Genomic DNA, 15,051 nt, shown 5'->3' on the forward strand with positions numbered 1-15,051 from the left:
TTCCCAGTGTATTCCTCTTCAGATTGTGACCCAGTTTGGGAGAGCTCATGAGCGTCTTTGGACCAAATGATCTCTTAGGATTTTGGGTCACTCACCAATTGGTCGTGCTTGAAATGCTGCTTCTTCGGACTACTATGTGGTCCATGATGGAACATGAATTCAAACTTCCTGAAACTGCTATGAACTACATTAGTGCCTAATGCTTGACAATATTGTCATAATACACAAGCATTAAGCCACTGGCAGGCAGACTAAATATGGATTGCTGATGTATTTAGTCTAATTTATAATGCTTCACCCTTATACCAAATGCTAAGGATCATGCCATTCATTTGTTACTTGGAAAAATTATTTCTATTTTTATGCTGTCTTGCTATGCTTTTCTTATGTACAGATTTTGGAAACAGAATGTTACGGCAAGGAGTTTGGTATCTATGAAAACTATTTACTAATTTAGAGGCATGTAGTTGGCGCTATATGAAAGCTTACACATTTCACAACTTGTGGTGGGATGTTTGTGCTTAAGCAGAAATAGTTTCCTCTTTACAGTCTTATGAAGTTACTGTATATTTCTGACTCTGCTCAGAATCCATGTACTGTTCTCAGGTTGTGCCACACAGACTGTTCTCTAGAGTCTGTGGACTGATCAGTGAGTGCCAGACAGGCTGCTTGTGAGTTAATAAGGACTCTGTCCAAGCAAATGACTCAATAGAAAATGTCAAAAACCAAAATAATTACATTAAACATGCGTTTTTATAACATACTGTTTCCTTTACACATATGTTACTCAGTAACAACAATTTGACAGTCATTTGTGAATGGGTTGGCAAAAGGCAATAAAATAAACAAAAGTAATTGTCTTTCTATTTATTTCTAAGAAAATCAAGATCACAAAAATGTGACGGTTGATACCAAAAATTGTACTATGTTAAATGTCCAAATCAACCAGAACATGCATATGATCCACCATTCAGTTATAAAGTTGTAGTCTATATCCCTAATAAGTATATAGCTAATATATGTACTATAGAAGCCTGTTTGAGAGTCTCCGACAGATCATACTCTGCTGCACTCAGGCTATATAGTTCATGATGGATTTGGTGTCAGCTTGTTTACATCACATCAACATTACACAATCTCTTTCCTATTACCAATACCTTTCAATGGCAGTCAATGCAAAAACAGTAACATTGATCAATTAGTTGTCTACATATGAAGTAAAACTTCTCATATCAATTTCCAATATGACCTCTTTAAAGCACCACAAACGTTTCAGTAGCAACCTCCTTTGCACTCCTTAGTCCTCTTTGCTTGCAGAAAGTTCTGTCATTTCATCAATTTTCTTCTCCATGCTCTGTGCAAATTTCTCTGTCTGCTTCACACAGTAGGATGAAAGGCGTAGCCAATCAGGGAAGAAAATGGACAGAGCAATGTTCTGTGAGATGGCAAAGAGAGACAGAGATATTTACAATCACATAAAATAGTCTAATAGTATATTCTGCATGGCTCATTTTAGGCTAAGGTAACAAAAACATTATAGAGTAGTTTGTTTTGAATATTTTAGTGGATAAGAGGAGTTCCTACTTGAAGAGCGTGAGAGACACAGCCACTGGTGTAGCTAGAGTGACCCACTGTGTTCAGAGCTTCACGGGCAAAAGCACTGGCACTCTTCAACAACAGGTTGGGGGGCAAGTTGTGGGTCATGTTAGTGGACACCATAAAGGGAGCCACACACTAAAGGAGAGGAAATTAAGAAAGCACAAGTGATTGGAAGAAACACAAAGATGCAAGGAAGGATACTGTAACAGGTGTGCATGTGATACAAAATTCTTAAAGTATTTTACCTGAACTGTTATTCCCTGTGACTTGTACTCTGAATTCAGAGATCTGGAAAAATATGTCACAAAAATCTGCCAAGAAAAGAATGGATAACATTGATCCTCTGTAGCAGTTATAGAGCACCAGGATAGTGGGTTTGATTCCCGGACCATCCGTATGTAAAATGTATGCATGCATGACTGTAAGTCGCTTTGGACAAAAGCATCTGCTGAATGGCATATACAGTTGAAGTCGGATGTTTATATACATCTTAGCCAAATACATTTAAACTCAGTTTCACAATTCCTGAATTTAATCCTAGTAAAAATTCCCTGTTTTAGGTCAGTTAGGATCACCACTTTATTTTAAGAATGTGAAATGTCAGAATAACAGTAGAGAGATTGATTATTTCAGCTTTTATTTCTTTCATCCCAGTGGGTCAGAAATTTGCATACACCCAATTAGTATTTGGTAACATTGCCTTTAAATTGTTTAACTTGGGTCAAACGTTTCAGGTAGCCTTCCACAAGCTTCCCACAATAAGTTGGGTGAATTTTGGCCCATTCTTCCTGACAGAGCTGGTGTAACTGAGTCAGGTTTGTAGGCATCCTTGCTCACACACACTTTTTCAGTTCTGCCCACGAATTTTCTATCAGATTTTTATTTTATTTTATTTCACCTTTATTTAACCAGGTAGGCTAGTTGAGAACAAGTTCTCATTTGCAACTGCGACCTGGCCAAGATAAAGCATAGCAGTGTGAACAGACAACACAGAGTTACACATGGAGTAAACAATTAACAAGTCAATAACACAGTAGAAAAAAAAAATGAGGTCAGGGCTTTGTGATGGCCACTCCAATACCTTGACTTTGTTGTCCTCAAGCCATTTTGCCACAACTTCGGAAGTATGCTTGGCGTCATTGTCCATTTGGAAGACGCATTTGCGACCAAGCTTCAACTTCCTGACTAATGTCTTGAGATGTTGCTTCAAGATATCCACATAATTTTCTGCCTCGTGAAGCCATCCATTTTGTGAAGTGCACCAGTTCCTCCTGCAGCAAAGCACCCCCATAACATGATGCTGCCACCCCCGTACTTCACGTTTGGGATGGTGTTCTTTGGCTTGCAAGCCTCCCCCTTTTTCCTCCAAACATAACAATGGTCATTATGGCTAAACAGTTCTATTTTTGTTTCATCAGACCAGAGGACATTTCTCTAAAAAGTACAATCTTTGTCCCCATGTGCAGTTGCAAACCATAGTATGGCTTTTTTTATGGCGGTTTTTGGAGCAGTGGCTTCTTCCTTGCTGAGCGGCCTTTCAGGTTATGTCGATATAGGACTCGTTTTACTGTGGATATAGATATTTTTGTACCTGCTTCCTCCAGCATCTTCACAAGGTCCTTTGCTGTTGTTCTGGGATTGATTTGCACTTTTCACACCAAAGTAGGTTCATCTCTAGGAGACAGAACACGTCTCCTTCCTGAGCGGTATGACGGCTGCGTGGTCCCATGGTGTTTATACTTGCGTACTATTGTTTGTACAGATGAATGTGGTACCTTCAGGCGTTTGGAAATTGCTCCCAAGGATGAACCAGACTTGTGGAGGTCTACAATTTATTTTCTGACATCTTGGCTGATTTCTTTTGATTTTCCCATGATGTCAATCAAAGAGGCACTGAGCTTGAAGGTAGGCCTTGAAATACATCCACAGGCACACCTCCAATGGACTCAAATTATGTCAATTAGCCTATCAGAAGCTTCTAAAGCCATGACATCATTTTCTGGAATTTTCCAAGCTGTTTAAAGGCACAGTCAACTTAGTGTATGTAAACTTCTGACCCACTTGAATTGTGATACAGTGAATTATAAGTGAAATAATTAATAATAACAATTAATAATTCATAATTAACAAGAAATTTGTGGAGTGGTTGAAAAACAAGTTTTAATGACTCCAACCTAAGTGTATGTAAACTTCTGACTTCAACTGTATATACACTGAACAAAAATATAATCGCAACATGTAAAGTGTTGGTCCCATGGTTCATGAGCTGAAATAAAAGATCACAGACATCTTTCATACGCACAAAATGCTTATTACTATCAAATTCTGTGCACAAATTAGTTTACATCCCTGTTAGTGAGCATTTCTCCTTTGCCAAGATTTCCATCCACCTGACAGGTGTGGCATATCAGGAAGCTAATTAAACAGCATGATCATTACACAGGTGCACCTTGTGCCTGGGCCAATAAAAGGCCACTCTAAAATGTGCAGTTTTGTGACACAACACAATGCCACAGATGTCTCAAGTTTTGAGGCAGTGTGCAATTGGCATGCTAACTGCAGAAATGTCCACCAAAGCTGTTGCCAGAGAATTGAGTGTTAATTTCCGTGAGAGGAATTACGTATTCACCTGATTTGTTTGATTTTAATAGTTAACAATATATACTTAACAACAGTAAGACATTTCTGTCCTACTAATGCTGTGTTTTCATGGTTACTCTAGCTTCCTGCAGTTAGTCTGGGTGTCGAGGACATGGGTTTTTACTAAAGATAGCTTGAGCTGACAATTGATTGGTGATGAAAACTAAACAGCCACATTCCATTATATGATTAGTGGTGCATGTGAGACATATGTCTCTGGGCTGACAGCCTGCATTCCATAGATAAGATGTGGTGTGTGTGACTTGAGATAGAGATAACTTGGAGGAGTAGAACAAATATCAGGTGCAGATAACCAGATGAACCCAAGATGTCTTATGGTGCCCCCAATCTGCATGGGAGGTGTGGAACCAGCGTTCTTAGTGTCAGCTATAACCAGCGTTCTTAGTGTCAGCTATAACCAGCATTCTTAGTGTCAGCTATAACCAGCATTTTTAGTGTCAGCTATAACCAGCATTCTTAGTGTCAGCTATAACCAGCATTCTTAGTGTCAGCTATAACCAGCATTCTTAGTGTCAGCTATAACAAGCCTTCTTAGTGTCAGCTATAACCAGCATTCTTAGTGTCAGCTATAACCAGCATTTTTAGTGTCAGCTTTAACCAGCATTCTTAGTGTCAGCTATAACAAGCCTTCTTAGTGTCAGCTATAACCAGCATTCTTAGTGTCAGCTATAACCAGCATTCTTAGTGTCAGCTATAACCAGCATTCTTAGTGTCAGCTATAACCAGCATTCTTAGTGTCAGCTATAACCAGCATTCTTAGTGTCAGCTATATTAGAAACAGCATTTTTTGTAAAGGTCAGTCCAACACTCAAGGTGTTGGGTCGACCAGCCTCATTATTGCAATAATTAATCGATATTGAATAAAGATGATTGTTTGAAAAACTGACAAAGTCTCTCTCACTTGATTAGAATATTCCACAACATTTCTCTACCATAAGCCGCCTCAAAAGTCGATCTAGAGAATTTGGCAGTATGTCCAACCGGCCTCACAACCGCAGACCACGTGTAACCACGCCAGTCCAGGACCTTCACATTCAGTTTCTTCACTTGCGTGATCGTTGGAGGGGTGAGGGGTTTTTAATTAAGGAGTATTTCTGTCTGTAATAAAGTCCTTTTGTGGGGAAAAACTCATTCTGACTGGCTGGGCCTGGCTCCCCAGTGGGTAGGCCTATGCCCTCCCAGGCCCACCGATGGCTGCACCCCTGCCAAGTCATGTGAAATTCATAAATTAGAGCCTAATGAATTTATTTGATATCTTTATATGAACTGTAACTCAGTAAAAGTGTTGCATGTAGCGTTTATATTTTTGTTCAGTGTATGTACATGAGGTTGAGCGTGTATGTGTGTGATACATTGTGTATGCTTGAGTGAGAGAAAGTTAAGTGAAAGGGAGTGGCACCTTGGTGGCGGAGTAGAGAGACAGCATGGGTTGTGGTTGAGCACCTGCCTCTGAAGACATGTTGATGATCAGACCGTTCCCTCTGGGAAAGACAGGACAGGTAAATAAAGGGACAATTCCATAGATTGAAATCATTAATAAGATTCACGTTTCATTGACATCACCATGATGCATATGTACCTTGAAACCATGCGTGGGAGAACCAGTCTGGTCATCTGAGGAATGATAACGCCATCAGTACCATCACCAACATCTCCATAATCACCAGAATCCTCTTTCACCCCCATCACCATCATCATCCGCATCATGATCATCATGTTCAACAACACCAATGTTAATCTCCTAAATGTTAGCATTATATTTCTCACATAATGACCAAATATTAAAAGCTATGACTTTGTATGAGCCATACACTAGTTTAGAAACATAAACCAAGACATGGACCATGTGTCACGTCCTGACCATAGAGAGTCCTTATTTTCTATGGTGGAGTAGGTCAGGGCGTGACTGGGGGGTTAGTCTAGGTTATTGTTTCTATGTGGGGTTCTAGTTTAGTTTTTATATGTTGGTGATTTTGTATGATTCCTAATTAGAGGCAGCTGGTAATCGTTGTCTCTAATTGGGGATCATATTTAGGTAGCCTTTTTTCCACCTGTGGGTTGTGGGATATTGTTTATGGGTAGTTTTATGTCAGCACTCCATTTTCGTCACATTTCATTATTAGTTTATAGTTGATTGTTTTTGCTAAGTTTCACTATTAATAAATTATGTGGAACTCAACATTCGCTGCGCCTTGGTCCGTTTCTACAAACGATCGTGTCAGATTATCCCACCACACCAGGACAAAGCATCGTGCGACAATGGGGAAAATAAGTTGGACCTGGGAGGAAATAATGGAAGGACTGGAGATCCTTCCTTGGCAGGAGTCACAGAGGACGCAAGGAGAGAAGGGAGAACAACGACGAGGCCGGGATTCTCGGCCACAAGGAAAGGCCAAAAAGACTGCCTGAATTTTTTTGGGGGGGTGGCACACGGGGTGGTGGGCGGAGCCGAGGTGTGAACCAGTGACAACATGGGAGGAGGTAGAGAGGTGGTCGGTCGACCCAGGGAGAGTGCCAGAGCCCGCCTGGGAGTCAATGGAACAATGCGAGGAGGCATACCAGAGAATGGAGTAGGCGAGGAGTATGCGGCCACGCAGACGTTTGGAGGAGCGTGTTACCAGTCTGGTGCAATCTGTGCCAGTCCCACGCATCAGGCCTCCAGTGCGCCTCCCCAGTCCGGTACGTCCTGTGCCTGCTCCTCGCACTCGCCCAGATGTATGCCTCCACAGCCCAGTACGTCCTGTGCTAGCTCCTCGCACTCGCCATGCGAAGTGTGTCATCGTTCCGGTACAATTTGTGCCGGCTCTACGCGCCAGGTCTCCAGTGCGCCTCCCCAGTCCGGTACGTCCTGTGCCTGCTCCTCGCTCTCACCCTGAGGTGCGTGTCACCAGTCCGGTGCCACCAGTGCCAGCCCCACGCACCAGGCTTTCTGCAACGATCCGGCGACGGTTCCCAGTCCAGAGCTTCCGGCGACGGTTCCCAGTCCAGAGCTTCTGGCGATAGTTCCCAGTCCAGAGCTTCTGGCGACGGTTCCCAGTCCAGAGCTTACGGCGACGTTTCCCAGTCCAGAGCTTCCGGTGACGGTTCCCAGTCCAGAACTTCCGGCGACGGTTCTCAGTCCAGAGCTTCCGGCGACGGTTCCCAGTACGGAACTTCCAACGACGGTCCACAGCCCAGAACCTCCTGAGACGGTGCACTGCCCGGAACCTCTTGAGACGGTCCACGGGCCGGAACCTCCGGCAACGGTCCTTGGCCCGGATTCCCCGGTGACGGTCAATGGCCTGGAACCTTCGACGAGGGTCAACGGTCAGGAGCTTCCAAACACGGCGTCCAGTCCAGCTCCATGGCAGGAGCCCTCCTCTGCGCCAATGCCCAGTCCAGACACGGCATCCAGTCCCGCTCCATGGCAGGAGTCTTCCTCTGCACCGATGTCCAGGCCAGGGCCGGTGTCCAGTCCCGCTCCATGGCAGGAGCCTTCCTCGGCATCTAGGACCAGTCCAGGCACAGTGTTCAGCCTGGGTCCATGGCTGGATCCGCAGGATGAGCGGGTTCTTTGGCCCGCACCAGAGCCGCCTCCAATGCTGGCGGATCCGCGGGATGAGAGGGTTCTTCATCCTGTACCAGAGCCGCCACTGACACTAGACACCCCCCTAACTCTCCCTTTTGGTTTCAGGTTTTGCGGCAAGAGTCTGCACCTTTGGGGGGGTGGGGGGGTACTGTCACGTCCAGACCATAGAGAGTCCGTATTTTCTATGGTGGAGTAGGTCAGGGTTGTCGTCACGTTTCTACAAACGATCGTGTCACCATGCATAGAACTTCACAGAGGGAGTCTATAAATCCTGACAGATCATCTCACCTGGGTGACAGAGAGGATGTTACAGTTGATCACCTGGGTGCTTCTCTGTGTTAGGGAGGAATGAAAACACAAATTAACTCAACTATTAACTGAAGCTATAAATCCAACCATAGTACATTATTGCCTTGTTAGAATCAAAATGGCACACAAAACATGATACAAACAGTTGCAGTCGGAAGCTTACATACACCTTAGCCAAAAACATTTAAACTCAGTTTTCCTAACATTTAATCCAAGTAAAAATTCCATCTTAGATCAGTCTGGATCACCACTTTATTTTAAGAATGTGAAATGTCAGAATAATAGTAGAGAATTATTTATTTAAGCTTTTATTTCTTTCATCACATTCCCAGTGGGTCAGAAGTGTCACACCCTGACCATAGTTTGCTTTGTATGTTTCTATGTTTGTTTGGTCAGGGTGTGATCTGAGTGGGCATTCTATGTTGTGTGTCTAGTTTGTCTGTTTCTGTGTTTGGCCTGATATGGTTCTCAATCAGAGGCAGGTGTTAGTCGTTGTCTCTGATTGGGAACCATATTTAGGTAGCCTGGGTTTCACTGTGTGTTTGTGGGTGATTGTTCCTGTCTTTGTGTTTTGCACCAGATAGGGCTGTTTTGAGTTCTCACGTTTATTGTTTTCGTTAGTTTATTCATGTATAGCGTCTTCATTAAAGAAACATGAATAACCACCACGCTGCGTTTTGGTCCTCCTCTCCTTCACCACAAGAGAACCGTTACAAGAAGTTTACATACACTCAATTAGTATTTGGTAGCATTGCCTTTAAATTGTTTAACTTGGGTCAAAGGTTTCAGGTAGCCTTCCACAAGCTTCCCACAATAAGTTGGGTGAATTTTAGCCTATTCCTCCTGACAGAGCTGGTGTAACTGAGTCAGGTTTGTAGGCCTCCTTGCTCGCACACACTTTCAGGTCTGCCCACAAATTTTAGGATTGAGGTCAGGGCTTTGTGATGGCCATTCCAATACCTTGACTTTGTTGTCCTTAAGCCATTTTACCACAACTTTGGAAGTATGCTTGGCGTCATTGTCCATTTGGAAGACCCATTTGCGACCAAGCTTTAACTTCCTGACTGATGTCTTGAGATGTTGCTTCAATATATCCACATCATTTTCCTCCTCATGATGCCATCTAGTTTGTGAAGCGCACCAGTCCCTCTTGCAGCAAAGCACCCCCACAACATGATGCTGCCACCACCGTGCTTCACGGTTGGGATGGTGATCTTCGGCTTGCAAGCATCCCTCCTTTTTCCTCCAAACATAACAACGGTCATTATGGCCAAACAGTTCTATTTCTTTTCCATCAGACCAGAGGACATTTCGCCAAAAAGTATGATCTTTGTCCCCATGTGCAGTTGCAAACCGTAGTCTGGCTTTTTTATGACGGTTTTGGAGCAGTGGCTTCTTCCTTGCTGTGCGGCCTTTCAGGTTATGTAGATATAGGACTTGTTTTATTGTGGATATAGATACTTTTGTACCTGTTTCCTCCAGCATCTTCACATGGTCCTTTGCTGCTGGTCTAGAATTGATTTGCACTTTTCGCACCAAAGTCCGTTCATCTCTAGGAGACAGAACGCATCTCCTTCCTGAGCGGTATGACAGCTGCATGGTCCCATGGTGTTTATACTTGCGTACTATTGTTTGTACAGATGAACGTGGTACCTTCAGGCATTTGGAAATTGCTCCCAATGATGAACCAGACTTGTGGGATCTACAATTTTTTTTATGAGGTCTTGGCTGATTTATTTTCATTTCTCATGATGTCAAGCAAAGAGGCACTGAGTTTGAAGGTAGGCCTTGAAATACATCCACAGGTACACCTCCAATGGACTCAAATTATGTCAATTAGCCTATCAGAAGCTTCTAAAGCCATGACATAATTTTCTGGAATTTTCCAAGCTGTTGAAAGGTACAGTCAACTTATACTTGTATGTAAACTTCTGACCCACTGGAATTGTGATACAGTGAATTATAAGTGAAATAATCTGTAGGTAAACAATTGTTGGAAAGTTTACTTGCATCCTGCACAAGTAGATCTCCCTAACCGACTTGCCAAAACTATAGTTTGTTAACAAGAAATTTGTGGAGTGGTTGAAAAACGAGTTTTAATGACTCCAACCCAAGTGTATGTAAACTTCCGACTTCAACTGTATACATAGACCATTAATGTGAGTGGGGGGGGGGTGTGAATCCTACCTGCTCAGGGTTGGGAATGTCCAGGAAATGTACCAACTTGTCAGAATAGTTCATGCCTACATTGTTAACTGTAAATGAGGAGTGTCAGAATATATTTCTACGTAATTGAGTATTACATTTCACTACTAACATCCATTGAAAGAGAGAAAAGCTACAGTGCCTTGAGAAAGTATTCACACCCCTTGATTTTCCCCACATTTTGTTGTGTTACAGCCTGAATTTAAAATGGATTAAATTGAGATGTGTTGCCACTGGCCTACACACAACACCCCATAATGTCAAAGTGGAATTATGTTTTTAGAAATGTTTACAAATTCATGAAAAATGAAAATCTGAAATGTCTCAAGTCAATAAGTGTTCAACCCCTTTGTAATGACAAGCCTAAATAAGTTCAGGAGTAAGAATGTGCTTAACAAGTCATAATAAGTTACACAGGCTCTGTGTGAAATAATAGTGTTTAACATGATTTTGAATGACTACCTCATCCCTATACCCCACAAATACAATTATCTGTAAGGTCCCTCAGTTGAGCAGTGAATTTAGAACAACAGATTCAACGACAAAGACCAGGGAGCTTTTCATAATGACTCGCAAAGAAGGGCACCTATTGGTAGATGGGTGATATTTAAACAAAAAAAGCAGACACTGAATATCCCTTAGAGGATGATGAAGTTATTAATTACACTTTAGATGGTGTATCAATACACCCAGTCACTACAAAGATACAGGCGTCCTTCCTAACTCGGTTGCTGGAGACAAAGGAAACAGCTCAGATATTTCACTATGAGGCCAATGGTGACTTTAAAACAAGTTACAGAGTTTAAGGAGCTGTGATAGGAGAAAACTGAGGATGGATCAACAACATTGTACTTTTTCCACAATACTAACCTAAATGAGAGTGAAAAGAAGGAAGCCTGTACAGAATAAAAATATTACAAAGCATGCATCCTGTTTGCAATAAGGCACTAAAATAAAACTGCAAAACCAGTGGCAAAGAAATGAACTTTTTGTCCTGAATACAAAGTGTTGTTTGGGGTAAATCCAACATAACACAACACTCAGTACCACTATTCATATTTTCAAGCATCATGGTGGCTGCATCATGTTATGGGTATGCTTATCATTGGCAAACCTGGTTCAGTCTGCTTTCCAACAGACACTGGGAGACAAATTCACCTTTCAGCAGGACAATAACCTCAAACACAAGGACAAATATACACTGGAGTTGTTTACCAAGACGACATTGAATATTCCTGAGTGGCCTAGTTACGGTTTTGACTTAAATCAGCTTGAAAATCTATGGCAAGACTTGAAAATGGCTGTCTAGCAATAATCAACAATCAACTTGACAGAGCTTGAAGAATTTAAAAAAGAATAATGTGCAAATATTTTACAATCCAGGTGTGCAAAGCTCTTAGAGACTTTACCCAGAAAAACGAACTGTTATAATCACTGCCAATGGTGATTCTAACATGTATTGACTCAGGGGTGTGAATACTTATGTAAATGAGATATTTCTGTATTTTATTTTCAATACATTTGCAAACATGTCTAAAAACATGTTTTCACTTTGTCATAATGGTGTATTGTGTTTTTTCAAATCAATTTTGAATTCAGGCTGTAACACAACACAATGTGGGTGTATGAATACTTTCTGAAGGCACTGTATGTTGACGGTAATAAGAGCACATTCTACATTTAATTGCAGACTAGCTTTAGTTCCTTTCTCATTTCCTGATTGTCGTCCCCTTTTTGACTCCTTGTTCTCTTCTTCCAATATATCATTGCCATAGGTTCCCTACCCAGGATGCCTATGTCCAGGTCCCGTAGTGCCTCAGCTATAGCAGGGTAGATGTCATGGCCCTCTGTGAAGTCTGTCTGGATGATCTGGGTCTGGCGTCCATGTTGGCTCTCTGGAACAAACATATTGACGTACAATTTCATATAAAGGGACAATTACATTTGCATATTGATCTTTTGTACCTCAACTCTTCATTTAGTTATGTTTTTCCATCTCAGCCCTTCACTCACCAATCTCCTTGGCGACAATGTGGAGTTTATCTTTTGACCGGCTGACCAGTACAATGTCCAGACCTCTTCTGGCCAACTGTAGTGTCCAGGAAGAAAGGCAACTGTTACGTGAGTAAACACTCATTTTACAAAGCACTTGATTAACATGCTTATGCATGCTTCAATCTCGTCTGTACACAGGCGAGAATCAGTAAAGACTCACCTCATTTGCGTAAGCTTTGCCAATCCCTGCGGTAGCCCCTGTGACAACTGTAGAAAGGAGATCATGGTCAGAATTATTTAGTCCGCAGACTTCCATAATTACATATTACTACTATTGTTGTGTCTCCTCATCCTCTGCAGTGAGAGGTCTCTGAGAGAGGTCAGGTCGGACATTGGGTATGACTGCAGGATGGAGGAACATTCCTTTCTTTCACAATGCTGGCAGGAATGCTGCTATCATGGTCTGCTCGGTGGAAGCATACTATCGTTTGTCATCAGATACTTGTAAAATTGTTTTATAGTGGCCTTTGTCAAGCACTGGCAACAACTTTTCTCCAACTGCTGCCAAAAATGTAAAAAGATGTGCTGCAATAACCAACAGGAAAGTTAAGTTTCCAAATGAGACTGAAGTGGACCATTGCCCACACAAATCCTGTTCCACCTAACAGCAGATATCATCTTGTGCACAGGGCAAAATAGTGAGCTGTAAAGTGGAATGTGACCTGCCTCTCTCAGTCTTCCATTGAACAGGGCTAGGGTAAGGTGCACAGGGGAAACATGATACACTCCGGGTGGGTTCCACCGACATGGTTTAAATTAATCTAGGTTTTGTTTTTTTGTATTATTTATTATTGTAATTACTTAACGTTAATGACCCATTTATTATTTGTCCGCTAACCGCCTATTGTCGGAGCTGATGGAGGAATTTAGGAACATACAGGAGGATATAAAGACAGACAACACGACTGTCAAAAAGAAGGAAGACGCCTGGGCCATTTTATGCGACAAATGTAATGGATCGGCACGGATTAAAGATAAGAGGGACCCAAATTGGATGAAAGCGTGCTGGAAAACAATTAAAGGCGAAAGCCAAAAAGGATGCGGCAGAGGAGAGGCGGGGGCTATTTCAGACCGGAGGGACCGAATTCCATTCCGTCCAATGGAATTGATCCTCTCTCCCAGAAGATATGCGAGATGATTCCTCAGCAGTTTGCCCCTCTCCATAACCCCTATGATGACGACGGACAACTTGACCCACCAATATTTAGTAAGCATAAATAACTGTTAAATAGCAATGCCTATAATGCATGTTAAAACTAACGTTAACACTACTTCACTACAATGTTACCGTTGTCAGGCCCGTTACAGCATGTTGCATAACATCATCATTCGTACCAAGGCTGGGCATATCATAAACCCCAATTCAATTGTTGATTGTTGTTCAATGAGTTAATTATCAGAAAACTCAACAGGTCTCTAATTATTCTCTGAGGAACTCGTTTTGGTCTCTCCGCAGTAGATATGCTGTCATTTAATCAGTTAAACCACCTCAAGTGGCAGTTTAGAATTAATCTCCAATCTAAATGTATATAATTTTTAAAATTCATTTAGCAACAGGTTTACAATTCATCTAGGTTTAAAGTGAAAACTAAACGTAGATTAGAGGAATGATGTAATATAACTAGGATTAATTTAAAACTAGGTTTAACATTTGGTGCAACAATATTAATAGATACACCTTGATTTAACCCAGTTTAAGAGTTAATCCATGTTGGTTTTACCCACCCTCAGTCTACTGTAGTAATTTGTTTTTATCTTGTAGAGAATGTCTAAAGAATCATGTAAAATAGCCATCACTATGACTAAAAAGAGAATGCATTTATTTTCATAAATAAACAAATATCAGTCTACTGTAAAAATAGCTTCCTTTACATAACATGTAGCCTGCCTTACCTGCCCATTGTCCATATGCCTTTAAATCAGTTTGCCAAACTTTTGACAGCACATACACTCTGAATCCACACCAGCAAATCCAGGACCATTTGAGCATGTAATACAGCACTGTGAAGCCACCTATGAACATCAGTCCCCTCACAAGCATCGAGTCTGATACAGTATCCATGTCTGGGCAAATTTCACTCACACTTCAGCAGACAGTTCTTCAAAAATATGAACTTTGGCTGGTTATAAATTAGAAATAAACATGGTTACTTAGACATAAAACGTGCAACGCTCCGCCCAAGAATCTTGATCTAATCGGCGCATTGGTCGGGAATATTTCCTGGTGCGTCATCTCAGCAAATCAATAGGCAAAAGCAGTATGACGCTTTTCCGCACCGTAAAGTGACTCAAGTAAGAATGAAGGTCACCCAGTAAAATATTACTTCAGTCTAAAATTCTAAAAACACTTAGTTTTAAATATACTTAAGTATCAAAAGTACATGTAACTGCAAAAATATACTTAAGTATTAAAAGTAAAAGTATAAATAATTTCAAATTCCTTATTTTAAATAAACCAAACGATTTTCTTGTTTTCTTGACTTTATAGATAGCCAGGGACACACTCCAACAATCAGACAATACATTTATGTTACCAATTGAAATACATCTATTGCAGGATAAATCAATGTTAAAGTTTACATAGCTGGCCATATATGGATGTTAAAATGTACTTTATGGGTTGGTTATGTGGCTTCTTCTAACCCATCGCTTTC

The 15,051-nt window shown here is 41.5% G+C and overlaps 1 protein-coding gene across 1 annotated transcript; it reads right to left on the reverse strand.

The window, feature by feature from the left end:
* Positions 1–852: 852 nt before the first annotated feature.
* On the reverse strand, positions 853–14,605 carry LOC112228610 (very-long-chain 3-oxoacyl-CoA reductase-B-like). The gene is made up of 11 exons (XM_024394076.2): positions 14,291–14,605; positions 12,558–12,604; positions 12,356–12,431; positions 12,127–12,237; positions 10,325–10,392; positions 8,117–8,161; positions 5,840–5,874; positions 5,660–5,741; positions 1,845–1,910; positions 1,585–1,734; positions 853–1,435 (listed from the first exon to the last, which is right to left on the reverse strand). Exons 1-11 carry the CDS (start codon positions 14,457–14,459, stop codon positions 1,298–1,300), a joined length of 987 nt encoding a protein of 328 aa, XP_024249844.2. The 5' UTR covers positions 14,460–14,605; the 3' UTR covers positions 853–1,297.
* Positions 14,606–15,051: the final 446 nt, after the last annotated feature.

Source organism: Oncorhynchus tshawytscha, linkage group LG30, assembly GCF_018296145.1.
Source record: "Oncorhynchus tshawytscha isolate Ot180627B linkage group LG30, Otsh_v2.0, whole genome shotgun sequence".
In the NCBI taxonomy this organism is placed as follows: domain Eukaryota; kingdom Metazoa; phylum Chordata; class Actinopteri; order Salmoniformes; family Salmonidae; genus Oncorhynchus; species Oncorhynchus tshawytscha.

What these genes read in the sequence shown, in the direction of transcription:
- LOC112228610 (XM_024394076.2), bottom strand. Translation starts at nt 14,459, where the DNA reads ATGGATACTGTATCAGACTCGATGCTTGTGAGGGGACTGATGTTCATA. An exon ending in GCAAAGCTTACGCAAATGAG is followed by an intron (nt 12,432 to 12,557) that starts GTGAGTCTTTAC and finishes TGGACACTACAG; the next exon opens with TTGGCCAGAAGAGGTCTGGA. An exon ending in ACATCCTCTCTGTCACCCAG is followed by an intron (nt 5,875 to 8,116) that starts GTGAGATGATCT and finishes ATCATTCCTCAG; the next exon opens with ATGACCAGACTGGTTCTCCC.